The 27,834-nt window shown below is 44.2% G+C and overlaps 1 protein-coding gene across 1 annotated transcript; it reads right to left on the bottom strand.

Moving 5' to 3' along the window:
* Nucleotides 1-49: 49 nt before the first annotated feature.
* Nucleotides 50-27,751, bottom strand: TEKT3 (tektin 3). Its single transcript, XM_061175923.1, has 8 exons — nt 27,683-27,751; nt 26,022-26,629; nt 23,294-23,377; nt 18,436-18,506; nt 14,690-14,833; nt 12,098-12,320; nt 8,659-8,813; nt 50-444 (listed from the first exon to the last, which is right to left on the bottom strand). The coding sequence occupies exons 2-8, from the start codon at nt 26,598-26,600 to the stop codon at nt 228-230; spliced, it is 1,473 nt and encodes a 490-aa protein (XP_061031906.1). The 5' UTR covers nt 26,601-26,629; nt 27,683-27,751; the 3' UTR covers nt 50-227.
* Between the last annotated feature and the right edge of the window lie 83 nt (nt 27,752-27,834).

The raw sequence follows: 27,834 nt of genomic DNA, 5'->3' as shown, positions 1-27,834 counted from the left end.
TTACATCGATTGTTTTTCTCTGGCCCAGAAGCCTAGTAAATCGTCGGGAATTAAGGTTTGGAGGCAAACGAAAGGTTTTCCAAGACAGGACCGCGGCACATGTCTATAAATACGATCCTTTAATAAGTGAATATAGATCAGCCCTCGTGTAAGTGCGCGCGCACGCGCGCGGCGCCCAGGTTCCGCCTTCCTTGGGGAGCGTCACACCTGGTCCAGGGGAGGGGGCCCTAGCAGAAGCCCACCAGCCGCCGGGCGCTGGGGAAGCTCCTGCGCATGCTCATGCACTTCTCCTGGTCGATGTACAGGGAGTTGGCTTTGACCGCCAGGTCGTACTCCAGGGTGGCCTTGGTGTGGACCAGCGACTGCAGGGTGTCCTCCGCGTCCCTCAGGCGCTGCTGCAGGGTCTGGATGGTGTCGTCCACCTCGTACACCTCGTTAACCAGGCTGCGTGGGGAAGAGGCACCGGTTAGGTTAGCAGAAGCCACGCTGGTTATCAGCTCCACCGGGGCCGAGTGTGGTTACTGAATTCCCACCGGTCACACCAACCTCAGAACTACTTCACGTTGCAAAGCCGCAAAGCAAACAGGACGATCCAAGAGGCACACCGAGGATATTCGGGGGACACCAGCAAGTTTTCATACACGCATTGTGCATACACGCGAATATTAAACATTATAATATTTAAAAAGAAGGTAAACTTTTAAACATTTGATTTTTTTGAAAATAGTAAATATAGGAAAAATGGAAACAGCTCAATTTTCATGCATTTGCTTTATCACTGAAAGTTGTTTATATAGTGAGGAAGAGGGGAACACCCAACTTTATTCAGTGGCTAGAATTCAGCCCAACCTGTTAACTACAGTGGGGGAGGGGTTAGTTAATGGGGCACTCCTCCAATTATAATCCCCCTCCCCCCAGCAATGCCCCAAAGTTCCAGAGTAAATATCGAAATGTCAAAAACCTAATAGAACACGAAAATGATAATTCATGAAATCAGCTACGTAAACCATGAAACAAGTTGCAGTTCTGATCGCGCTGATGATGAAAAACATGACACATTTTTCAAGACAGAAAGGAAAAAAGGCATCATTTCATGTAAAAAAATCTAGCATCTCCTTCTCAAATTATTTTAACTGATATCGTTTTCATTTTCATTTCTTTGATTATTAGTGAAACTTTCCTAAATGTCTATTGGGCATTTTGCAATTTTTCCGTGAATTGCCTCTTCCTGTCTTTTGCTCATTTTTCTACTGGGGTATTACTAATTATCTTAAACTTTGGCAAAGAGCTCTTTAAGTTTTAGGCATATTACATTTTTTTTTTTTTTTTTTTTGTCTGTTAAGCTTGTGGCAAATGTTTTCCCTAATTTGTTTTTTACCTTTTAATTTAGCTTGTTTCGTTATACATAAGATTTCAATTTTTAGTTAGCTAAATCTTTCTTTTTCTTTGTGATTTCTTCTACTGTGTTTATATTTAGAAACTCTTTCTCCCCCCAAAGAGCAATTAAGCAAGGACTCCTTTACCCTCTGATTTGGCCAATAATATCCAAGGGATGGGATCACATGGTCAATCAAGAGAAAGAATACTAAACAGGTTATAAAAGACAACGATAAGGATAATAACTTATCTATTGACAACCTTACTTCATATGTATAGATATATATATATAATTCTACATATATAGTCAGTTGAAACCACCAACTCCAAATTCATCAAATTTTGCCCAGTGATTCAAAGCTAAAGTTTTCTTTGTTGGGGATGTTCATTTATCAGCAGACTCGGGGGGGAGGGTGGGTGTGTGCATGAAATTAGCTAAAATGTACCATAATATAAAGAGAAGAGTGACAGTGAACGAATAGGGGTGTGGATGTCGCTGGAGACGGAAAAGGATTTCACGATCGTAGAAAAATATCCAGACCATGGGGAAATCATTCTACCAAGACCATTTTACAGCTTCACAGACTTTGCCACTGGAAGGTAAATGGCAGAGGTCATCAAGCCCAGCTTCCTTGTTCTACAGACAAGGAAATTGAGCCCTAGGGATTGATGAACTGCCCTCCCCACAGGCAGACGGCCTACATGTGTTTATACACCGCTCACAGTTATCCAGGAAGCTAAGAAGGAAATCAGGAGTCTCGGCGGCCATAATAAGGAACTGGGTCCCATTTCCTGCCCCACCCACTCAGCTCCCAGAAGCAGAGACCTGGGAAGTTGGCCTTGGCCCTGGACCCTTTGGGTGAGACCATCTCATTTCTGTTTGTCATCCCCACAGCACAGGCCTCCCAGATAATACACAAGAGGCCCAGTTAAATTTGAATTTCAGATAAACATGTATGTTTTTAGTACAAGTATTTTTTTCATTGTGGGAAAATATAAACAACATAAAATTTACCATCTGAGCCATTTTTAAGTGTGCAGTTTGGTGGCATCATGTGCATTCACACGGCCATCACCACTCTCCACCCACAGAACTCTTTTCATCTTGCAAAATGGCAGCTCTGTCCCCTTTCGACACTAACCCCTATTCCACCCCCCAACCCCCATCCCCCGGCAACCACCGTTCTTCTTTCTGTCTCTATGAATCTGACCACACTAGGTACCTCATACAAGTGGAATCGTCCAGTATTTGTCCTTCTGTGACTGGTTTGTTTCACTCAGCATAATGTCCTCAAGGTTCATCCATGTGGTAGCATGTGTCAGAATTTCCTTTCTTTTTAAGGCTGAATAATATTCACTACAAGTATTTTTACTTACCATAAGTGTTTTTCTGTGTAAAGATGCCTTGCGGTATTGGGGATATACTAATACTAAAATATTATTCGTCGTTTATCTGAGATTCATATTTACCTGGCCGCTAATTTGCAAAATCTGGCAACCCTACCACAAGAACCAAAATAGTGTCAGGCCCAAAATTAGCTCTCACAGAATATTCATTTAAGATGGCACCAAAGCCACAACCTCTCTACTCAAAACCCTCCGCCCCCTGCTTTTCGTAAAGGACAAATTGTAAATGTATTTAAGGAGATACACCAAATCAGCAGCTGCTGGTTAAGGTTGGGGGTGGGCTGGGGGGGAGAGGAGAGGGCAGAAAAGAGGCTCTTGTTTTTTACTCCATATGGATCTGTACTGTTTGAATTTGTTTTAAAATCAGAGCGTGTCTCTCTCTTACTTGTGAATTTAAACAAAGTGAAAAGTTTGACATAAAACGATAAAGGAACCACGTCTTCATTGTGTTATCTTGTATTGAGTATTATTATGAGAGAACAAGAGGAAACAACATCCTGATGATAACGGACACCGTAGCCGGATGATGGAATACTATGCAGGCAATACTTTTTAAAAAAGAATTTGTTGGGGGCTTCCCTGGTGGCGCAGTGGTTGAGAGTCTGCCTGCCAATGCAGGGGACACGGGTTCGAGCCCTGGTCTGGGAAGATCCCACATGCCGCGGAGCAACTAGGCCCGTGAGCCACAACTACTGAGCCTGCGCGTCTGGAGCCTGTGGTCCGCAACGAGAGAGGCCGCGATAGTGAGAGGCCCGCGCACCGCGATGAAGAGTGGCCCCCGCTTGCCACAACTAGAGAAAGCCCTCGCACAGAAACGAAGACCCAACACAGCCATAAATAAATAAATAAATAAAATTTTAAAAAAAGAATTTGTTTTTGCCTTGGGGAAGGAAACTCAGAATACAATGTTGGTTGAAAAAGTCAGGATATAGAACTCTACATGCAGCGTGATCACAATTTTGTTAACGTGCCTGGTGGTAACCGTGGTTATCCCTCAACGGCGAGGAGAATTGACGATGATTTTTATTTTTTATTTCATTTTCTGATTTTCTATCACGAACAGATACAGCTCTTAAAGCCAGAAGGAAAACAATAAATAGTTTCCAAAAAGGAAACACAATTTTGAGGGACTTGAACTCTCTTTGGCCTTGAACTCAGAGAGGTTACCTGAAGTACCTCAGCTGGACCGACACCGCGAAGGGGCAAACATCACATCTCCATCCGAGGCCACAGCGGACAAATGAAGGGGGTCTGGAGACTCCCCAGGACCGCCCTGCAGGCCCACGTTCTGGACACACCCTCCCTGGTGGGTATGCCCGCCAGGGGCTCACCCACGCCGAGGTGGGGTACAGAGCAGATGAGTCACCAGCACCCCAGGCCACCTGCCTGTCCCATCTCAGGCCATGGTGACGTCATCCTTGCAGATGCTGAAACCAAAGGTCTTCTGATCATCCCTGACCCCGCCCTCTTCCTCGCACCCCTACGTCCCTCAATGTAAAAATCTGTTGTGCCTGTCTCCCCGTGCCCCTGCGCCCTTCCTCTCCACTCTGCAGGAAAGTCCTTGAATGTCCCTGCTCTGTGTCTGACCTCAGGGTCTCCACCCTTGCCGTCCCCTCAGCCCACGATGCTCTTACCCCACTCTTCATCCCGCTAATTCACGCCATCCTCAAAGCCCGGCTGGACAGACCCTTCTTAGGGAAGTCCTTCCCTCAGCCCTGGGACTAGTTTGCTGCCCGATGTCGTGTGTTTCAAGAGCACCAGCCCTTCTGTGGCCCTCGGGGTGCTTGTCGTGGCCTGTGTGCTACGTCTCCCTGCCGGCCATCGGGTCCGGGAAAGTGACATCCACAGCCCCTCCTGCAGTTGACAGGGGCACAAAAAATGCTTGATGGATGGGGACCAACTTCTGTGTCCTAGGAGATGCAGCCCATGATGGGAGGTAGGAAGCTGCCCGGAAGTCCGAGTCAAGGGTCTCCCAAGAACGAGGAGCAGACCCCAGGTGATGAAGAAGAAGCGCAGGCCAGAGGGAGCCACCTGCAGCCAGCCCGAGGTGGGGAGCACTGCAGAGCACCCCCAAAAGGCTCATGGATGCAACGACAAGCCGTGAAAACACACCCACACCGTGCATCTCCTTTCATCTTAGAGCCTGAACTGTCTTCTTACTTCCAATGGGGGAGGGAAGGAATTAAACTTAAGTGTGGAAGTTTCCTCTGGCCTGAGATCTGTAAACACAGCATCTGAGAACTGAGCTAAAAGCATATTTTGTTGTTGTTTAGGTCAGGTTGGATTTAAAAAGTAAGTTTCTTTTTTGAAGATCCCAGGGTATACAATACCACTAGCAAAGAAACAGATCTTCAGAGAGGCTGTCGGACACGGCTGGTGATGGGATTTACGAGGGCGAGTTGTTTATAATCACACCGGCCTGCTTCTCGTCTCCCAGCCTTCCCTGAGCTGTTTTCACCGCTTCAGAAAGAACCCTGAACCCAAAGGTAGGGACGGAGCAGGGTGACGTGTGAGTCTTTACTCCTCACAGCCAAACATTAGTCTAGTGGAAAATTTATCTGTGAGGGGTCTTCTGAAAAAAGACACATTAAAATACCAATTTTTTTAAAAAGGAATTCCAGATACTTAGAATGCAGGCAGCTAACATCCTGGTTTTCCCATCGCTGCGTGAAGGCAGCTCAGAGATACTACACCTCCCTCAACTTTCGCCGTTAGAAATATGCTTCTCCTCCTCTTTCAAGGCCACGTTCCACTCTCAGTTTCCTTATTCTTGGCAGATGGCAGACAGCCGTTCTGCTGAAACCACTCATTTTGGGGGAAATTACAGAACTGAAAAACAGTTTGCATTCAAATACAAATAAAACTACCGTCGCCTGAAAAAAATATATCAAGATTAAGCAAAGCAGAGCCTGGCCTGGCCTGGCCTGCCCTCAAGGATGCCAAGAATGTTTAGGATTGCTCTTGAAAGCACCCATTTAGAAAAAGTTCAAATGCAAATCAAAGTCTTGAAATGAAAACAGCACTTTTTCTCTGTCCTCACTCCCCTGAGTTTATGGTCCTTATGTTTTCTTCATCTAGACAGCCAAAGGGTTGCTTTCAGAATGATCAGTTGAATAAGAAAAATAATCCCCTCCTCCCTCAATAACAATCCTAAATTCCACTGCTGTTCCTCTAGGACCATATTTTTGGCAACGATATTTTAACAAGAAATCTTTACGGAAACAAAAGTAGGTTTTGTCCTGAAGTCAGTAAAGGAGCAAAGGAAATAGACACACTGCAGGGTCGACAGGAAGTAAAGGAAAAGCAAATTCTGTTTAGCCGTGAAGGGGGAGAAAAGAGGAAAAATCATTCAGCTTCTCAGAAGCAGCTGTGAATGCCTCATTGTCTGATAACTGCAAAGTCAAACTCGACCACGACTCAAAACCCTTCTAAAAAGCAACCTTATGTTGGTCTGATGGCAGCCCGAACAATTTCTCTCTTCCCGTCTCTACTTTTTTTTTCTCTTTTAATAAATTTATTTATTTATTTATTTATTTTTGGCTGCGTTGAGTCTTCGTTGCCGCTCGCGGGCTTTCTCTAGTTGCGGCGAGCGGGGGCTACTCTTCGTTGCAATGCGTGGTCTTCTCCTGCGGTGGCTTCTCTTGTTGCAGAGCACGGGCTCTAGGCGCACGGGCTTCAGTAGTTGTGGCATGTGGGCTCAGGAGTTGTGGCTCATGGGCTCTAGAGCACAGGCTCAGTAGTTGTGGTGCACGGGCTTAGTTGCCGTGCGGCATGTGGGATCTTCCTGGACCAGGGCTCGAACCCGTGTCCCCTGCATTGGCAGGCGTATTCTTAACCACTGTGCCACCAGGGAAGCCCCCCGTCTCTACTTTTGATGACTCTGCAGAAATTGTCGGAGCATGAAACTTCAGCTCAGCTTCTCCCAATAATATTTGCATAAAACCACTATTCAGGATCTAATCTAACTGGCCAAATGGGTGTGATCCCACTACCAGGTTCCTGTAATAAATAGATACTTCAGACTGGTTGCCTCCAGAGTGGCAGGCCGCTTCCCCTCAATGATGGGCTGTGTGTGAGTAGGGGTTCTGTGGAACCCACTTGGAGAAACATGTGGCCTGGGTGACCTCCTCCATGGTGATGGCCCGGACGACAGCTCCACTAGGAGAAACGCAGCTACTGTGGGAGATGAAGGCCATCTGAATCTATTCTAGAGAGCACCTCTTAGCATCCAACACAGACAACACGCGTGCTGTCCATGGAGGGGGTTTTGCAGTAACGTCTCCTCTGTGACCCTCTGTTTTATCCTCTGTGAGAGCGAGATGAGGATACAGCACCTGCTTTGCTGACCCATCCCATGTGGGCATTGAGAAGGCCAGATGAGCTTAGGTACAGGACGGGGGGTGGCAAAGGCCCCATACAATGAAATTGCTGCTTTGCTTGAACGGAGTTCAGCAGGGAGACGGGCAAGGATTCTAATTATGTCTCTCCTTCCTCCCAGCTGGGTCGCCGTCACTCAGCCCACTTCTGCCTCCATTTACTTATTTGTAAATTGAAGATAATGCATAAGGTAAAGTACGCAGGACAGTGCCTGGCGCAGAATAAGATCAATCAATGGTAACAGCTATTGTGATTGTCACCATCACCACCTTTATCATCATCTTCCTCATTCTTGGCCTCACAAAGACCACCCTTTCCTTCCCTGCAGGGAATCCACAGCCTCACCCCACCGCTTGTTCCTTGGGTAAGAGCTCAAAGTCGCTTTGTCCCTAGGATATAAGGGAATTCAATCGTGGACCAGGCAGACTACAAGGCTAGTGGTCTCTCCCACCGCTCAGTTCAAGTGCTGCCGCTTCGTTCCTCCAGTTGCTATAAATTTGATTTGCTTCTGCACAAAGTGTTTCAAGACCTAAGCACAGCAATGATGAAATCCAGAAAGAGGCAGATAGGCAGGTACTGAGAAATTGGAAACGAAGCCAGAATGGGGGTGGGAGGGTGGCCAATTCCATTCAAGCCCATCCTGAAAGGAATCTTCCAAGTTAAAACAAGAAGAATAAAATACACCTAGTGTCCAGAAGATGAAGTGTAGGGTCAATCCCTCCCACCGTGTACACGTGGGAGATGCTTGATGATGACCAGCTGTTTTCAATTTCTACCAAGAACAGAACAAACTGAAATGAGCTGAAATGAGCCATCGGGGTTTAGGGCATCCTGAGGATGCTCTTAACGATGAGAGCAGGAATGAAGCACCCAAAGAGGCGGATGAGAGCAACGGTGAGAGCAAACAGATGGGGTCGGGGGAGTTGGTACCCGAAGTCCCTTTTCCAATGAGTCAAGGGCACTCGGACACACACAGCGGCCAACCTCTGTACTGTTTCCGAGACAGGGGATCTGGAGACTCCAGACACTCCAGGGAGGTGCAAAGGTCCAACGCCACCTCCACCCCCTGAATGAGGCTAAATGTTAACACTGTTCTTGTGTGTAGTGTTGATGTCATTTCCTTTCTGTTTCAGTCATGGTAAAATAGACATAACACAAAATTTACCATCTCAGCTCTTAAGTTCCTGGCATTAAGTACATTCACAATCTTGGCAACCATCACCACCTTCCACCTCGAGAACTTTTTATCATCCCAAACCGAAACTCCGGGCTGTTAAACACTAACCCCATTACTGACACTTTAAAGAAGGCTCTAGCACCGTGACCGTCACTAGGCCGCTCCACGTCCCCGTGTGCTGGTGGACGAGCCTTAGGAGCTCAGAGCTGCCGGCAGCCTGGGGGTTTCCCCAGAGGAGCCCGAGCTGGCCCTGAGGGTGCCCCCCTCCCCATCACCGTGACCCCCACCTGGGCCTCCCCCCTCGCCTCTCCCCCGCTCACCGCAGCTGAGCCATGTCTCTGCAGAGCTCTATGTTGGGCCTCCGCGTACGCTCATCCAGCCTGGTCTGAGCCACCTTCAGGAAGGCAGACTTGTCCTTGATGGCCTTCTTGATGGATTCGATGGTCATCTCCGTCTGAAAAATCTCCTGCAGGGTCTGTACCAGGAGAAGCAAACGCCCGAGGCTTTGGTGCCGTGCCCTCAACAACCTGCTCCCCGACCCGTGCATTTGTGGCCAGGCCTCCCCCTCTGATGGGGAGGCGGGTTGTCTGAGGGCCTCCTCCTACCAGCCCCATCCCGGGACCCGCGGTGGGAGGTACGGCACCTGCCCGCACCCTTTGGAGAGCATCTCCTCCCGATTCAGCGTGCGAGCACTTAGGCCACAGAAATGGGCGAATGCCACGCATCCGAGCTCGCTTTCTCCTTTTCCCTCAGATCACCGGCTGTTAGATATTTACTGATACACATTTGTATGTGACTCCGAGCAAAGGGAGGCCAGGAGCTTCGAGGGTCCCCGCTTCCCTCCCACATCGGTGCATCCTTGCTTCTTTATCTTCCTGCTGTCTCTCCTCACTAATCTCAGAGAGGTTTTCCTGCTAGGGGAGGATTTGCTTTGAAGCAGATCAAGGTCAAGCTCTGGGGTGTCTCACTTGCAAGGGAGGAGCACTGGTAATCTGGTAATCCCAATTTTATATTCTTCTCTCCTTAAACAAGGTCCCCCCAGTTACCTAAACCTGAATCCCTCCCTGGTTCCTCTTCCTCCTCTGACAAGCAGGCTCCCTTCTTGTGCTCTGAAAATCCTGCCTTCTCCTTAGCCTACGACCTTGACCTCTGCACCCCCATGTCTCCACACCCCCCCCATTAGTCCCCTCTTCTTCAGCCGCTTTCCTGTGGCCTGGAGATGCCCCCCAACCATCACCCAAATTCCTTTGAACCCTCATGCCTTCCCCACCACGCTCTCATCCAATCCCACTGGGTCCTCTCCGGCTGGTACCTTCCCAGCCTCTCCTCAAGTTCACAGCCACATGGACTCAGCAGTGGCCTTGCCTACTCCCTCCACATGCCACCCACCTAACCTCCCAGCGGCCCCCGTATCCTGTCTCTGGCCCTGGTTGCTCTGGTGAGACCACGCGCTCAAAGTCAATGATGAGGCCTCTCCGGAGTGTCCCTCCCCTTGAAACCCTTGCCTTGCTTACTTCTCTGGCCAACTGCTATCCTAATCCCTGATTTTCTCTCTAACTCCTTCTCCTCACTCCAGTGCAAAGTGTTGCCCTTGACCCCTTCTCTGCTACCTCCTTTCTCCCTGCAGAGACCTCCTGTAACCACACAGCTTCAGCACTTGTGAAAGCCAGGAACTCTTACACCTGTCAGTTAAGCTTTGCCCTCTCTTCCAAGCTTTCAACCACCTGCTGAAAATCATTACACTTTTCTATCACCAAGGCCACCCTCAAGGGCTCCCCGCTCCACGAAGCCACCCCCAGCTCTCACCACTGGAAATAACTTCTCCTTCTGCTAAACAAACTGAACCTTTTATCTGTAGCTCCAAAGGGTTCTTTCTGCACTTTTCTGATGGAACTTAGCATGTTCTACGTACGTGTCTTGTCTCACACAAGACACAAGATGGCAGGGTCAGTGAGTCGTCATGTGTGTACACCCCAAAGCCCCTGGCACAGCACCTTGAATGTAGCTGTTATGAGTTGAATTCTATCCTCCTCAACCCCCCAAAATCCATATGTTGAAGTCCTAACCACCAGACCTCGGAATGTGATTGTATTTGAAGGTAGAGCCTTTAAACAGCTAATGAAGTTCTTTAATGAGGTCATTAGTGTTGGTCCTAATCCAATCTGACTGGTGTCCTTATAAAGAGAGACTAGGAGACAGACAGGCATGGAGGGAAGACCACGTGATGATGTGGGAGAAGGCGTCCGTCTACAAGCCTAGGAGAGAGGCCTCAGGAGAAACCAACCCCACTGATAACTTGATCTCAGACTTCAGCCTCCAGGAGTGTGAGAAAATAAATTTCTGTTGTTTAAGCCACCCAGTCTGTAGGGCTTTGTTATGGCAGCCAGAGCAAACTAATACAGTAGTAAACAAAACTTTGTTGAACAAAGGGACTCCATCATGTCAGCCTTCTATGGATAAAAGGCCTTTAGATGGCCCCTCACTGCCCAGGGGACGCCTTCCCATCAATGACTTCCACGGTCTGGCTCCACCTGCCTTTCCAAGCTTCTCTCTCTAGGGACACACACCGTCTGTGCCAGCCAGACGGGTCTCTTTACAGACCTGACTCCGCCTCTGATTGGCTACACCTCCCGAGGCTTTGTTCATCATGTTACTCCACCTGACTGTTTGCTTCTTCCTCCAGACTCCCAGAACGATGTCTGTATTGGCTATTTGGCAACCATGATTTGTAAGTTTCTATTGCTTTTCATTGTGCATGAGCTTTTCATGTTACGCGCACCTTCTCCACAAATATAAGCTTCCTGGGACAAAAACTACATTTTATCCTTCTCTCTTCCCTTCCCTGGATGTAGAAGCTGTCTGACCCAACAGATGTGTATCGCCCAAAGAAGACACCATGAGAAGGAAAGGTAAATTACTGCAGCCTGGGAAAACACAGTGCCCTCGATAGGATAATATCTCCTGAGAGCAACAGAGCCCACATGGTAAGTTTCTTAAAAAGAGAAATGAAACTACTAAATATTCTGCAATAACCTATATTGGAAAAGAATCTGAAAAAGAATGAATATGTATATATGGATAACTGAACCACTACACCTGAAACTAACACAACATTATAAATCAACTAGACCCCAGTATAAAATAAAAATTAAATTAAGAAACAAAACCAAAAAACTATATGCAGCATAATCCACAGAAATAATAAGAACTCCAAGACCGATACTAAGACAAGCAAAAGCACCTTGTTTATCTTGAAACCCACGAATTCTGCCTAAATGTTTCATCTTATTGTCCTTATAAAACACTTATACTTAAAGCACTTTAAAAAGTTCAATATCAGAAACATTTTGAACCACTTAATAGTTTCCTGTATTTGGTTTTGTATTCCAGAAAAAAAGGCCTGAAATAATTTAACAGAAAACATCCCTACCATGTGTCCTAATAATAAATTCCTTTCCTAGTTACATACGGTGATTCATTAAACGTTAATAATAATATTTTTGTTTCTATTAAATACTAGGAACCTTTCATGACATAGTGCATTCTTTGTGTTCCCATTTCCAGTTCATGTTGGATTCCAATTTCATGTTGACACCTGGCTACCTGGCTAAAAGAAATGGTGCACTTTGTACCGGTTTTCATTTTTCTTAGTCTGTATGGCCAGGAAGTCATGTGCCTTACGGTGGAGATTTGTGGTCCCAGGGCCCCCTGCTCTATCTATCCAGGTCAGCTGCGGGGGCCTCCCAGCGCTTGGCTTACCTTTGCGAGGTGAATCTGAATCTTATTTTTAGCATCTGCAGTCTCGGCAATGCGGCTGGTGAAAGCCAGGTTCACTTTGTTGAACTGATTCCACATCTCGTTGGCTGTCACCACCAGAAGGTTCTGGACGTCGTCTCTTAGTTTCGCAGAGGCAGCTCGCTCGCTCTGGGAGCGAAGAATATTGTCGTCGGTTAATTTGGCCCAGGACTCGGGCACTGAGACCCTGAAGAAAAAGGAAATAGACCCAGACAACGGAAACAATGATGAATCAGCCTAGATTTTCTGTAGGCGACCGTTCATCCTGAGAAAGAAAAAAACCCCAATCACTTGATCCTGGTTTTACTGCATGAAGTGTAAACACCAGAGCAAAGCTTCTTTTAAACTTTTCTTAATTGCTCCTGCTTGACTGCTTACTTCTCTGTCAATCCGCAGCATAAATTAAGTCCTCTGCCAATGTGCGGGGCGGGGGAAGGGATTGGTGAAGGGTACGAGTACGTCCATTCATTAGAAATGTGTCTCAGCGGCCCCATAAGCGTTACGAAAAAATATTCAACCTCAGGACTAATCAAAGTGGTACTAATGAAAACAACAACATATTAACAACCGTTTGTCCGAATAACAAAGAATGAAGAGAATGATAATTTTCTGGTGAACATGTTTAGAAAAAGATTCTCTCACCCTGCAGGTAGGAAAGTTGAACTGGTACGGCCATGCCGGAGAGCAAATGTGCATAACTCAGAAATTCCACTTTAGAAAGTGTTTTTATTGAACTCTAATTGACATATAACATTATATTAGTTTCAGGGGTGCAATACAATGATTTGATTTATGGATACATTGCAAAATGGTCACCACAGTAAGTCTAGCTAACAACGTCCACCATCACACACAGTTACAAACCTTTTTTCTTGAATGAGAATTTTTAAGATCTACTGTCTTAGCAACTTTCAAATATGCAATAGAGTATTGTTAACCAGTCACCATGCTGTACTTTATATCCCCAGGACTAAAGATACAGAATGCTTCCTGAATTGGCAACACCATCACGGTGCAGGGGTCATGCTAATCTCTGTATCAATCCACTTCAGAAACTGATCCTAAGGAAATAACCCAAAGATGTATATGTAAGGAGATTCATTTTTAGCAATGTTTATGCCAATCCCTGAAACACTGGAAACACCCTAAAATGTCCCAAAGTAAAGAAAAATTTGAGTAAATTATGGTACCTTTTAAAAAGTGATCCATACAGCATGCGAACTCATGCTGTAGAAGAATATTTTCACAAACAATGTTTTTGACATATCCTGAAGTGAAAAATCAGACAGGCTATACAAACAGTACATGTGTAATACCAATCTTTAAAAATAGAAATCGATATCTACATGAGTGGAAGAATACTGGAAAGACTGACAGTAAATTGTTAACATTGGGCCTCTCTGTGTGGTTTCTTTGCTTGATGGTATAATAGGATATCAAATGAGACTCTTACCGTCGATTAAGGTTTTAGCTCAGGCCATGATGACCAAAAATAACATCCTATGTGCTCCATACCCTGACACCCTATAAGAGACGGCTAAGAATTCATGCTGGAAATAGATGAGGCCCTTTATGGAGGACCAAGTGGTCAGAGTGTGTGTGGTTCGATCCCAGCCCACCACCACCCCCCCCACGTCCACCCCAGAAGGAGAAAAGGAAGATGCTTCCTGCTCTCCTCAAATTAAGTAAGAGGCACTTCATGGGGACCACTTAGGACCTAGGGTCTGAATCTGATTCACACCTGAAGAATCTGAACGACAAAGTTGGTACCCGTTGCTGCTCCTATTACAGGAGAGCTAAGAGGGGGGCTGCTTTGGGGTGACCAGCCCCAAAGGGAGCTTTAAAGGGAGTCCCTTTAAAAGGGGGAGGGGCCATGAGTGTGGTCATGGTTACACAGGCATAGAAATTTGTTAAAACTCATCAAAATGTACACTAACGCCAAATGCATTTTAGCATAGGTGAATTTCACCTCAATCAAGTTGATTTTTTTTAATGTTCTATGTCACCATTTTCCAAAGAGATGTGAAAGCAACAGGACCATTTTTATAAGATGGTAAAGAAAGATAACAGGGTTATCAAGATGCAGAAAGACAGGCCCTCTCAGAGAGAAAAGATCATCAACCCAAGATCGTATCCAGGGGCCTGGCAAAGAAACCATGGATGGGGCAGGTCTACGAAAGAGTGGAAAGAAATCATTCAACATTCAGCTGTTTTTCAGCTTGTACTTCCCACCCCCGGCCCACGTCCAGAGCATCCGATACACTGGTAACATTTTATTTTCTTTGTGCTTAACTGTGTTTTCTAGGTTTTTCTGCCTCAAGCAGATGCTATTTTCACAGTCAGAAATATAAACAATGAATATTCTTCTACAAAAGATTACAGGATGCAAGTGTCTGCAGAACACCGTGCTTACTGACGACCGGTCCATAGCAGGTGCCTCTTACCTTTCCGCATCCTCCCAGGATCTCCGATTTACCTGTGCGCTGCATCCTTTTGAAAGGAGAGAGAATGAATTAAGTGACATGGAAATCACAGAGGCGGCATGCGCCTACTTACATGGCATCCACCCTCTCCACTCCGCGGAAGTAGCTGACGCCGTCCGACGTGTTTCGCAGGTGGTGGCATTTATCGTCGATGCGGTAGGCCGCCTGCTTGTCACTCAGGTCCTTCTCCAGCTCGTGCTGGGAAGCTCTGTTGGCTCTAAAACACAGAGGGGAGACGGAGCTTCAGGATAAGGGAACAATGTCACAGGAGGAAGCATGACGGCCCTTCGGGGTGGGGACCCACCTCCACCCCCCCACACGCACCCTTGACTGCTCTCTGGGTCTCTCCTCCTTCCCACGATGTCCAACTTCTCCATTAAAAGCAGCTTCCCCCGGAGCTGCCCCTACATGTGGGCGATGAGAGCCCTGCCCACACTGTCCCTTCCATGGGCATGAGACGTGCAGACACACAGAAATTGGTATCTGGAGCTCCCCCAGGCTGGGGCCCATCTTCCTAGTACCCAAACCGCTCCGGACAAGACACTGGTTTGGAGCAATCTGTCCACATCTGTGCCTCCCTTTCCTTCTTCCTTTTCCTCAGCTACATCCTAACCCTTCTCTCCTCCATTCCTAGAGTGCAATTCCCTGAGAAGTTAGGAGGTATTCACAGCCAGCCTCTCTCCAGCTGTAAATGACCTCACTTTGCAGTTGTGCCAGGCCTGGAGGTAGAAACCGAGGCTCAAAATGGACCTCCCCAGCAGGAGTCAGCGTGTGGAAAGAGGCCAGGAATTGGCAGCCCCCAGGCTCCTGCTCCCGCCAGAACCCTCCTGGGAAGGAAGAGGACTTGGCGAGCTCTGAGATGCCTGGCGTTCCTGCCCTGCCATGCAGAGAGAGGACCCGGCAGGCAGCTCAGTCCCAAAGAGACAGGCCGGTGGGGCAGGCGTGGGTGACAGGTGAGCCACGTCTTGACTTGTGGCATAGTCCATTCCACATTACAGAGTGCCTACTCTGCGCCAGGATGCATCACAGACAAAGCAAACGTCTCTTCCCTAGAGGAGCTCACATCCTACAGGGGGGTGACAGGCCATCCCCACAAGGAATAAGCAAATCCTGTGGTTTGTTAGCAGAACAATGCAGAAAACAAAGCAGGAAAAAGGGGGCCAGGAATGTGAGCGATGATTCTAAATAGGATGGTCAGGGTAGGACTCTCCTCAAGGAGGTGATACCAAGACTTGCAGAGGGAGAACCAGACCTTGCTGCCCACTGGAATGTGTCAGGTTTTCCTCTGAGTGGAATGAGAGACCACCGACTTACAATCTTAAAGGATCATTCTGGTGTGGGGTTAAGAATGGACTACAGGGGACAGAGAGACCCCGTGAGCAGACCGGTGAGGCTACCCAGGTGAGAGATGGTGGTGGCTTGGACCAACGGGGCGGCAGTGAAGGAGGTGAGAAGTGCTCAGATTCTGGAGATGCTTTAAAGATGGAACCAGGACATATATACACTACCAAATGTAAAATAGATGGCTAGTGGGAAGCAGCCACATAGCACAGGGAGATCAGCTCGGTGCTTTGTGACCACCTAGAGGGGTGGGATAGGGAGGGAGGGAGGGAGACGCAAGAGGGAGAAGATATGGGGATATATGTATACGTATAGCTGATTCACTTCGTTATAAAGCAGAAACTAACACACCATTGTAAAGCAATTATACTCCAATAAAGATGTTAAAAAATAAATAAATAAAGAGCACAGACTCTGGAGCAAAAAAAAAAAAAAAAAAAAGCCAAAGTTGAGTCATTGGAATAGCAGGATTCCATCAGCAGAGGTGGGCAAATCTATGGGTGGGTTGGAGGGCTGGGGGAGAAGACAGCAGGTCTTGCTTTACATTTGAGTGTCCATTAAACATCCAAGCGGAGGTACCAAGTGGGTTGTTGGAATTGGGGAGAAAGGTCTGGGCTAGAAATAAAAATTGGGCAATCGCATACAGAGAGCATCTGAAAAAGCTAGAGAACTGGATGATCCTAGACATTTTTCTATTTCCGGCGCCCAAAAAAGGTCTTGGCATAGAGGAGCCACCCGGGAAAGCCTGTGTGGAACTGAAGGGGCTAATTCTCTTTAACTTGGCCTGTGCCTTCAGGTAAGTCACTTGACCTGTCAAAGCTCTTTGTTTTGTTGTTTGTAAAGTGGAAATGAGGGTAGCGGCACACAGGTCGTCTGCATTTTGTGAATTCTAAATCAGCGTGTGTGTGCAGAGGATGAAAGGAGAGGAAGCTGCATCCCGGCTGCTTCAGAGTTCAGGTTACTGGGTTGAAACTCTGGGATTCTTAGGTCTGTCTCATCTGTGGTCTGGGACCAAGATGCTCCCCAGGCTTCCTCTCTTGGGCTGACACCCTTGACCTCCTCTGACCTGACCTCAGAGCCTCCTTAGGAAGGCCTTCTATCCATCCACCGTCTTAGAGCCCAAGATGGGAGAGATCTAGGCCCCCATGTTGGTTTCTAATGAGATTCCATTCTCAGCTGAGATCCAAGCCCATCTCATGTTCCTTCCTTAATTGTTCCTTCTAGACAAGTGGAGCTGAAAACCTTCCTCCCATCACCTTTGCTGGACCGAGCCCAGTAACCATGTTAGAGATCCCGGCTCCCACAGACCCTGGAGAGACCACCCCAGGAAATGAGGTGGGCATTTTGCCCACTGTGGATTAAAAAGCAAAGGACATGGAAGATGGACAGCAGATTTTAGATTACAAAAAAAAATGAGGATTAGGAACTGGACCAGAAGAAAACAGAACAATCATTGGAACCACCCTAAACTGTTTCTGCAATTTCCAGGGAGCAGAAACCAGAAATTAATATCGGAAGTGGCAGTCGGTCATCCTTAGCCAATCCTCAGCTATCCTCACCGATTTCTGAATTCAGGAGCCCTTCCAATCACAGCTTGAGAGAGATCTCAGCCATCTGAACCTCACCGACCTTCACAGCATCAATCCTGATGGTCAGCAGACTGAGTGAGAAGAACCGCCACCTTTAGAACAACTATTCCTTTGGCTACATCACACGCTACCCCTGACAACATCAGTATAGGCAGAATCATCATTTCCTCTGTGTGACATATTCAACACTACTTCTTTCCATGGCCGTCACCAAATGAACGTTGACTTTTCTAGTCCTATAAGGTGACAGGCTCGGCCAATATTTTTTCTATGCTGACAGCTGTTATCATTGCTTCAAACCCTCCTCTGACTATTATTCTTTGCCCCCAACCCCCACTATAAATATTAAGTACCTACTGTCTACTACTGCTAAGAGAAGAAGAATTTGTATTCTGCTAGAGAGTAGGACGGGTGAACAATTACAGTGCAATGGATGCAGTGAATGCAGTGGTGTAATCACAGCACCAAGGACCATGTACCAGGGTTGCCGAGAAACCAAAGAAGGCTGAGTTTTTGAGGAGAAGTGGAAAGTAAATAGAAAAGTGTGCCACAGTTCATCGCTTTTCCAGCTGTCGGGCTGCACATGTACAAGTCTATCTCTTATCAAAGAATAAAAGTCTTTTGAGTTAAAAGAAACCTTAGCCACACTTCAAGGTAGGATAAAAATCCTTTCTGAAGCATTGCAAAAATTATCTCGTCAAATAAAAATTTAAAGTAAGTACCCCAAGTACGCATTTTACCTTCTAAATAAAAACGTGTAGGTGCATGCGGATGTGTGTCCATGTATAAGAAATCCTTACATAAGAAGCTAAGAGAAATCTGATTGGGAAGCGTGGAAGTATAGTTTCATGATAGAGTTTCAACTGTATAGAGAGGTAAAAGCTCTTACGCTAGTTGGGCAATGGCCTTGTCCAAATGCAGCTTCATCCTTTCTTGACAACACAGAATAATATCAACCTCCTACTCAAGTGAAAAAAAAAAGCCACATTAATGTTTTGATATTGAACATAACATTCAGAGTCAACAATGTAACAAAACATTGATGAAGGAAATCTTTGTTTCTGGGAAAATCGTGAAGTAAAACAAGAAAAGAATTTTATACCCACTTATTTACCTATACGCCCCCATGATTTTGCTGTCTTAATATTAGACTGAGATTCACACTTTACAGGGCTTTAGGGAAATATATTATGGAACAAGTTGGGACAGGGGTAAAATTTTAGGAGTTTTCTTTATTTTTTATCTCTGGTCTTTAATTGAATCAGTCAATCAATCAATCAAATTCTGGTGATACACAAGGTTGAATTTAATGCATGGCTTCTTCTATACTAAGTATTCTTCCAAGAAAAGTGAATCTGGAAGGGAAAAGGACAGCCTAAAAGGCAGTTCTCTCAGGCAGTGCACGTGACCTCCAAAAGACCCAGCTTTTTGTTCCAAACGGAGGCCAACCTCCACCCTAGGAGGCCAGCTCTCCCCTTGTCCTGCCTCTGCACTGCAGCCCAGCTGCTGTACTCGTATAAAATCTGCACTCTCCATGCCACTCTGCTTGACCACGCACATGGCATTTTGATGCTGCTAGGATGTATATACTGTTACATGTATAGCAGAGATTTTGTAGATTTTGTGTTGTAGCAGAGATTTTTAAAATAAATATTTACTTCCCTCTGAAATTCATATTCACATTAGAAAATTTAGGAACCCAAAAGAGCACCTAGAAGACATTTAAAAAGTGCACATAACCATCGCTACCACTTTTTCAAGTGAAAAGTGATCATACCATCATACTGAACACTGAACATGAAACTTGAACACTTTCCCATGACATAAAACTATACTGTGATGAACAAGCTCAAAAATATTTGGACACCACCAAAGGCGATGCCTTTTTTCAAGGTTTTGACAAGTACAACCAAATTGCCCTTCAGAAAAGTTGTACCCATTTACAACAATAAATGAGTGAGTTTCCTCACCTCACACACCCAGTAGACACTATGATTCCTCTCAATCTTTGCCAACATGAAAGACCACCCCCCAATAAAAGCACACTTGTTCAGATTTGCAGGTTAATATTATGGCTGGGTATTTGTTCATGATTTGACTTCCTTCTCTTGTGAACCATCTGTTCATGTGCTTGTCTACCTTTTCTGTTATGTTTTTCTTATTTATAAATATTCTTGTATTTAAAATTCAATCCTTTCCCATTATATGACACATATATATATTTATATTTTTTTTACCAGTTTGGCCCTTGCCTTTATATTTTGTGTGCGGTGTTCTTGATATATAGACATTTATGGTTTCTATGACGTCAAACTATCAAATGTTCCCTTTGGGTTTCTGCCTTTGTTCATTTGATTGTAGAGTCCTCTTCACTCCAATGTTAATTATTACTCAACTATATGGTCTTCTTATTCTTTTATTGTTTAATTGGTTAACATAAAAATATTATGCCTAGAGTTTATTTCAGTAATAACCCTCCTGGCTGATTCTTTGCTACTCTGAATGACTGGAGTAAATCAAAAACTAAATTCCCATGACATGTTATCAAGTCCCCCTGCCCTTACAGGCAGCAAGGATTTCTCACACATTCTCACTGTAGGTTGTGCGTGTCTTTGATTTTTTTTATTGTTCGGTCTTCATCTTTCTCTGTGGCTTGGTGTGTGTGTGTGTGTATGTGTGTGTGTGTGTGTGTGTGTGTGTGTGTGTGTGTGTAGCCATTTCATGGAGGTGTTGGCAAAGGATACATGGAATACTGCTTAGAAAATACCACTTAAAACCCAAAATCCCAGTGAGCTTTTACGCTATGTGTACACAATTCACACAGAGGGAATTCCTGGAACTTTCAGTGGAAAAAATTACATTTAATGAGACTTTTGCTATAAAAAAACCCTTCAACACTAATTTTTATATTTGAATTTAAATAATGTCATATGGTGAACATCGTGGTTGGAAGCAGAAGGCTTCCTGGGAATAGGGAATGCCTGAAACCAAAGACTTTTGTAACTGTCCCCAACGCTAACTTACCTACTAATCCGCACTCACACGCGGGGCTGGTCTGGAAACGCCTCCGTGAAGTGAATGCAGGGCAAGGGCCTTATTCCCTCAATCGCCCGTGAGAAGAAAGTTTGCCGGAAGGTGGTGGGTACAGACAGAGGGCAGAAGTGTGAGAAGAGACCAGATGTAATCAGACCAATAGCTGCCACCTGACACCCAGGGAAGTGAAGGTCATGGCAGAAAACCCAAGAACCACACACTAGGAGCCTGGCAAGCGGTGCCACCCCTTCTGGATCCTGAACTTGGGGAGGAAAAAGAGACCCCACGAATAAAAGGGTGGCAGTGACTTCTCTGAGTTTCTCAGAGTCTCAGTGGCCGAAGTGAATACACTGTGACTTAAGATGGAATGAGAACAAGGAATCACATCCAAGCATTTGAAGAACCTTGAATTAATCCTACTTTCTGAGCAGGCGAAACCTTAGCGAAGCATCTCTTACGGTTCTCCTCTTGGGAGCTGTGGTCTTGGGATGGGGTGGCGGAGCGGGGAGGTAGAATAGAGACTTCACAGCCTTTGGCATGCCCTCACCTCAAGCAAACCCCCTCCTGTTGCCTCACCCTCCTGAGTCTTGGGTGGAATAGTGGTTAAAGACGTGCTCTGGCATCAGATAGCCCAGCTCCAATGCTGCCTTTGCAAATGCTGGGAGCAAAGGCAAGTTATAAACTAAGGGTAATAACACCTGCCTTTCTATGCTGTGGGGTAGATAATCTTGTGCCTCGCAGATGGTAAGCTCTCACTAAAGGGTAGGACTTATAATGCGACATGGGTCATAAAGTATGATTTAGAACTTAATCCTCATGTACGATGTGGGCTCCACCCTCTTCTTGGCTGAGGAATACTGGCCAGGTCACAAGAACCCCGAGTTCTGACCACACGCATGGATGTGTGCCGACTCTCGGCTATACCCTGAACTGTGGATATACAATCATTTCTGGGACCTCATTGTTAAACCCAGACCCTGCTTCCTGTGGTTCTATGTATCCATAGATACATACAAACTTCAAGGCTTAACTGAGCCTTTTTAAGTTTGGGGTAAGTGGGTAAACTATCACACTCTCAACAGGTAGAATAGGCTACTGAAATCACACTTTCAAAATCAAACTATAAGTCCAAATGGAATCTGGATAATGGCAAATGTCACCTATAGGAGCAAGCGCTCCATTTCTATAGACAGTGTGTTTTGATGACGACATTCTCAAATTCTCACTCATCCCTGAGTTTGGGAAGCAGCAGTGTTTCCTCAAAGATGTGCATTCTCAGTATTTGCTCCTGAGTCGCTTGAAGTTGACCCATCACCCGGCTGGTTGTGAGCGGGCTGGGGTCCGACAAGCCATTTAGAGGCGGAAATCCCAGACGGGGAAGGCGTTTCTTGCTACTGGTGGTGAGAATCCACCCAGACATTCTTTGCATGCTGGTATCAGGGTTCTATTCAATACTGTCTCAGACCAGAACCCTCTGGGGATGGAGGCATAGAACCAGTAACAGTACCATCAATAGGAAGGGGAAGGCAGAAGGCATCAGGGTCAAAGAAAAGTTCACTTTTAAGCTTCATGAATGTGAACCAAAAAATGAGTTACCAACGTACATATGTTTGGCACTTGGGGATGCAGAACGAATGCTTAATAGATTATCCGGGCTAAAAAAAAGAGAGACTGGGAAGGGTCCCAGGTACATAAGGGCTGAAATCTTAAGGAATGGCAGAGATCTTGTGGGAGAGAGCCTAGGAGGTAAAGGTCAGAGAACTCAGAACAAAACCATCTTTAATTGGTGGAAGGTGGGAGAGAGCCTAGTGGGAGGACCAGCACCCTAGATCAGATATAACTATAAGCTCCCAGATGGCTTATCAAAAGCTGTCCAAATGCATATACCCTTTGATGCGTGGATTACAGTTTTGGAAATGTATCCTAAGGAAATAATCAGAAATACATACAGTTATCAATACGATGCATGGGTGGAGGCAGGGGCCACATGGGAAACCTCTGGACCTTCCCTTCAATTTGGCTGTGAACCTAAAAATGCTCTAAAACATTGTCTTCTAAAAAAACACAGCACTGCCTTTCCACATCTATATTTAAGAATAAACATCATTGGGCATTTATCCAACAAAAAAAGCACTATTCAAATGCATAGATACAGTATAATTCTAATCTGGAAGATATGTCTGTGTGTCTTTAAGTTGGATGGTGTCTACCTAAGTATGATTATTAAAAAGACTGAAATACTCTAACATTAATAGTCATTTCTGTCTAATTGGACTTAGGTGATTTTTATCTTTATCCTTTACTGCATTTTTCAAATTCTCTCAATAAATATCTATTACTTTCATAACCCCCCAAAAATGTATCTTTTCTAAAAAAATAAAATAAACAACAAAGTCCTACTGTATAGCACAGGAAACTATATTCAGTATCTTGTAATAAACCATAATGGAAAAGAATATGAAAAAGAATATATATATATAATGTATAACTGAATTACTTTGCTGTACACCAGAAACTAACACAACATTGTAAATCAACTATACTTCAATAAAAAATAAAATAAAATGTATCTTTTCTAAATGCCATAAATATCTGATACTATAACTCCTTACTGTGTCTTTACATAACATCATTTTTTGTTTCTATACATTAAACATTAAACGGCACCTTTGCAATGAGGTTTCTTGTTATTGAAGGGTTTGCCCCATATTTACCATCAGCAACTCTGTTTCCACTTCATCATGAACTAGATCGATTCCCATTCTCTTCTCTCGATGAAATAGACATTCCCGGGCTACCTACAGATACACAAATAATGAAAAACACTAATACAAACTGACTAAAATCAGTGACTAGCACTTTTAATAACCTGTTTCTAAAACAAGTCAATAGATGCTCCCAATACCAACTTTTCAAGCCATTTTGCTGGAAATCAAACAAGAAACTCGATGTGACAACTAAGTGAATCCCTGCTGCTAGTGAAAAGGTAAAGAGTTTGAAAAAAATTCCTAATTTGGAAAGTTGACAAACTGAAGCAGATGGCCTCTACTTAATCCCCACAAATCAGCATCTGAGAAAATTATTTGGCATCAATTCCTTCTAGAGAAATAGTTCAATAACCCAAATCATAGTCTTCAAGATCTTATTGCCAAATATTTTCTACTGAGTGAGGAAGAAACAAATGATTATTTAAAGACCTCAGAATGTTTGTGTAGCCAAAAATCCAGGTGATTATTGTTAAAGTACCATGTATTGTTTTCCTAATTATAAAAATAATATGCTTTATCCATTAAAGAGAAAAAGTAGAGAGAAGTCAAAAATGAGTTATCCATGCTCCTATCAGTTTGGTTTGTTTTTAACAGAAGTTACAATGCCCTCATAATTTTATGCTTTTTAGGATTGCTGTTAAATAGTAGACTTGAAATAGTCTTTGAGACAAAGTACATTAATGACTCCAATGGAAAACAGCTTAGATAGCCAACAACTAAATTATGCGTGAAATAACATTATGTAAATGTTAAAATACTTTTTTCAAAGAGTATTTCATGACATGGGATGACTATAATGTTAAATTTTTAAAAAGCATAAAATATAATAGTATGTACACTGTAATCTGGATATGATGTCATTGAACAAAATCTTGGAGTGAATCTCTAATTTTTTAATAGTATAAAGTACACTGAGTAGAAGATGAATGAATGGGTTGAAGGGAACTCTGATTATTTTAATGTGTATTACGAAATTGCTTTCCAGGAAATTTCTACTCAACCATAGTCTACTAGCAATATGCGAAGTGTCCGTCTTCTGCACTTTTGCCAACCCTACACATTATCAGTTTTCATTTTTGCAAATTTGATAAGCCAAAGATGGTTACTTCATTGACTGAGTTTGCATTTTTATTATTGAGTTTTAATGTTTTTGTCTTCTATACAGTTGATCATCAGTGTTTCCTCTTTTGAGTTGTATCTGTTCATGGGACTAATTCTCATTTTAATTGGGATCTTCTGATACCGTGCTGATTGTAAACGTTTAAACACACAAGATATCTGGACAAAAACTGCAGAAAAGAAATTTAAATTATGCCCATCTCATTGAAAGCAGTCATCACTGAAAGGAGTGTCAAGGGAAGAAATTGAATCTCCTCTGGAAATTAAGTAAAAGGTAAGTGGCTGTCATTTTAAGTGTTCATTAAAGTAAGTGGTGGGTGGGGTGGGATGGGATGTATTATAGAACAGACCAGGAATCCTCAAAATGATCCAGAGCTCAGAGAAAGTATGGGAGGGCTTCTGATCCCAAAAAACAATTCATGGTGAGTTCTTTTAAAAGAATATCATTAGTGTCCTGTCGACCTTTCTCAGGATTTCTGTGGTCGTGTGTATTTGTGTGCATTTGTGTTTAGTGGGGAGGAGGGGTGCAGTAAGAAGCTACAGTGTGCAGGGGTCTCCAGCAAACCCCCCAAACCACTAGACTTCTAGCTCTTCGATTCTCTAATCTTTTCTACTATGGATGCCATAAAAAAAAAAAAAAAAGACCTATTGAAAATGCTTATCACCAGGAAAATGAGTCACACAAACATGGAGAAAAATAGTGTTCACTTTGCCCATTCACATATACACAACTACTAAAATAATCTGCATCATTTGGACATCTTCACATACAGAATGTCTTCTTCCAACGGTGGTGGATAGAATGGGGTCAGGGGGCCCATCGCACACTCAGAGGATTAAAGGTAATTTGATCTCCATTCAGAAGCCTGGTCAGAGGCCAGCAACCAACTGAAAGGCTGTCTCTAGGACCAAAACTGGCTTAACTTCTATCCCATCTCTCTATTTAACCAAACCCATTCCATTCCTAAGAAGCTCTAATTTGATCATTTCACTGTGCCTGAAGTGGAATCATAACATACATACAGAAGGCATTTCATGACACAGACTAAAAAAACAGTTTTTTTCCTCTCAAACAACGTTTATGTTAATCCAGGGACAGCAATAACCAAGCAGCCTATTTAAGAGATGGGGAGATGGCATTTTCACCATAAAATACTGTGTGTCTTAAGAGTGTCGCTTTAATTAGCCTCCTTTGCTTTGCATGCAGAATTCTCTCTACTTTTTTTTCTTTTTTGGCCGTACCACTGGGCTTGCAGGATCTTAGTTCCCCAACCAGGGACTGAAACTGCACCCTCAGCAGTGAAAGCACTGAGTCCTAACCGCTGGACCGCCAGGGAATTCCAGAATTCTTTCTACTTAAATGGTTGTTCGGTATAATGTGAGAAAAATGGCAATGGTTTTATCATCACTGAAACCCGGTACAGATTTATTGACAAGGGCTTGGCTTCTACAGGTGAAGCAAAATATAATTCAATAGATAAATAACCTCAGAAATTCAACGACTGGGTTATAATCATAAAAATGCAGTGTCCTTTTAATAAGGTCTTATAGTTACCTGAAGAGGGGCTTCTGTCTCCATCAAAGCCCTCTCCAGTTTTTTCTTAATATCGGTTAGTTCATTTGTCTCTCCAATCATTGCATCCAACTCATGAGTGATTTCAGATTTCCAAAATCCTATGTCGTTGACTCGTTCTCCCAGATTTTGGGTGGAGTCTGCCTGGGTTTTTCTCGTTTGTTGATATTTGTCTTGAATCAAGCGAGATGTATCTATCCTTAGTCTCTCTGAATTGTGTCGGGAAGTGTTGGATTCTTGAAAGTTGGTTAAGTTGGACCTGTACCAATCATCGGGAGTATACCTGGTGAAGAGTGTGGTTCTGTTGGAAACAAAGGGAAGCGTGGTGCTCTCGGACACCCTCTGAGGTCTGGTGCAGTACGGGTCCAAGGCTGGCGAGTTGGAGGCTGCTTTGTAGTACGTGCTTGGTCTCCAAGGCAGGCTCAGACTATGGGTCAGATTGCAGTGGGGGAAGCAGTCCCTATAGCTTGAGGCCATGGCACTGATGGCTGGTAGGAAGTTGGCTGGTGTTGGTCTAGGGTGGGCATAAGTTGCCGCTAAAGTAGAACCTAGAAGCTCCATGATGCTCAAGCACTATTTGTAAATCTCTCCTGTTTGAAAGGTGGGGGAAAGGGGGGAAGCAAAAATAGACAGTCACATAAATTAACCTTTGGTGAAAACTCACAGATAAAAGGCCACATCTGACTTACTATAAGCAGCAGTGTTGTCTAACACATTAGATATTTGTTTTAATTTGATAACCACCTTTACTTGTGACAACATATTCTGCATTTTTTTTCATCTCTGTCTCTAGATTGTATTCAAATTACATTTTTGTAGATTGGCCGTTTGAAGTTTTGAAATATTTTTTAAATTATGAGAAGTAACACCGTCTCGTAACAGATTCAAATGAAGAGCCTGAACTATGCTTTTTAACAGATTGGGATTCAGATCTTGGCTCTGCTATTTACTAGCTGTGAGACCTTGTGCAAATGACTTAAGCTCTCTGTCCTCATCTCTAAACTGGGAATAACAATAGTAATTGCTACTTTGGTTTGTTATAAGCGGTATTAGCCACAAGGGGTTGCTTGCGGCATCCACCCCCGGCCCCCGTGAGTCTTCCTAAATAAACACATGATCAGAGTAACACAGGTGTGGCAGGTAAGCAAACATAACTCAAGGAAGTACCTAGATCCCCTTTTCCTGGCAACTTGCCACCTCTAAGCAACTCGGATATAGACAGACATGCTATGGCAGCCCCTGAGCATTAAGTAAGATGATGCTAAGTATTTGGAATACTTAGCACAGTTCTGGGCACATGGTTAATGCTCAATAAATGTTAGCTTTTAAAGTTACTAGCTCAGAGGCGTATACAAAGTAAAAGATAAATATCCACTCTCCCCCCTTCAAATTAAACTCCTCAGAAGTAGACACTGTGAATAATTCATTACTAGTTGTATCTTTCCAGATTTTTCCTTTTCATATACCAACATATACATTATTTTTAAATCTATATACATCTCCCTATATACATATGCACAGAGTTTTTTAATACAAAAATTGAATTATCTTAATCATTATATGTATCATTCCAGAACATGCATTTTTGAAAATATATGTATTTTGGACCTCTCCCCCTGTTAAAACATAGAGAGCCACTTTACCCTTTTTTACCAGCTGAAAATATTCTATTGTCCGGAATTTGGGGTCATTGTTAGTCCAGAAAGCCAAGGATGCCATAGACTATGACATACTTTTCAGCATCTGAACGTCATTCTGTTCGGGGGTTAATGTCTATGGACGCATTTACTGAAAA

This window comes from Eubalaena glacialis, chromosome 19 (assembly GCF_028564815.1).
Source record: "Eubalaena glacialis isolate mEubGla1 chromosome 19, mEubGla1.1.hap2.+ XY, whole genome shotgun sequence".
NCBI lineage: Eukaryota > Metazoa > Chordata > Mammalia > Artiodactyla > Balaenidae > Eubalaena > Eubalaena glacialis.
This window is presented reverse-complemented; position numbering and strand designations above follow the sequence as displayed.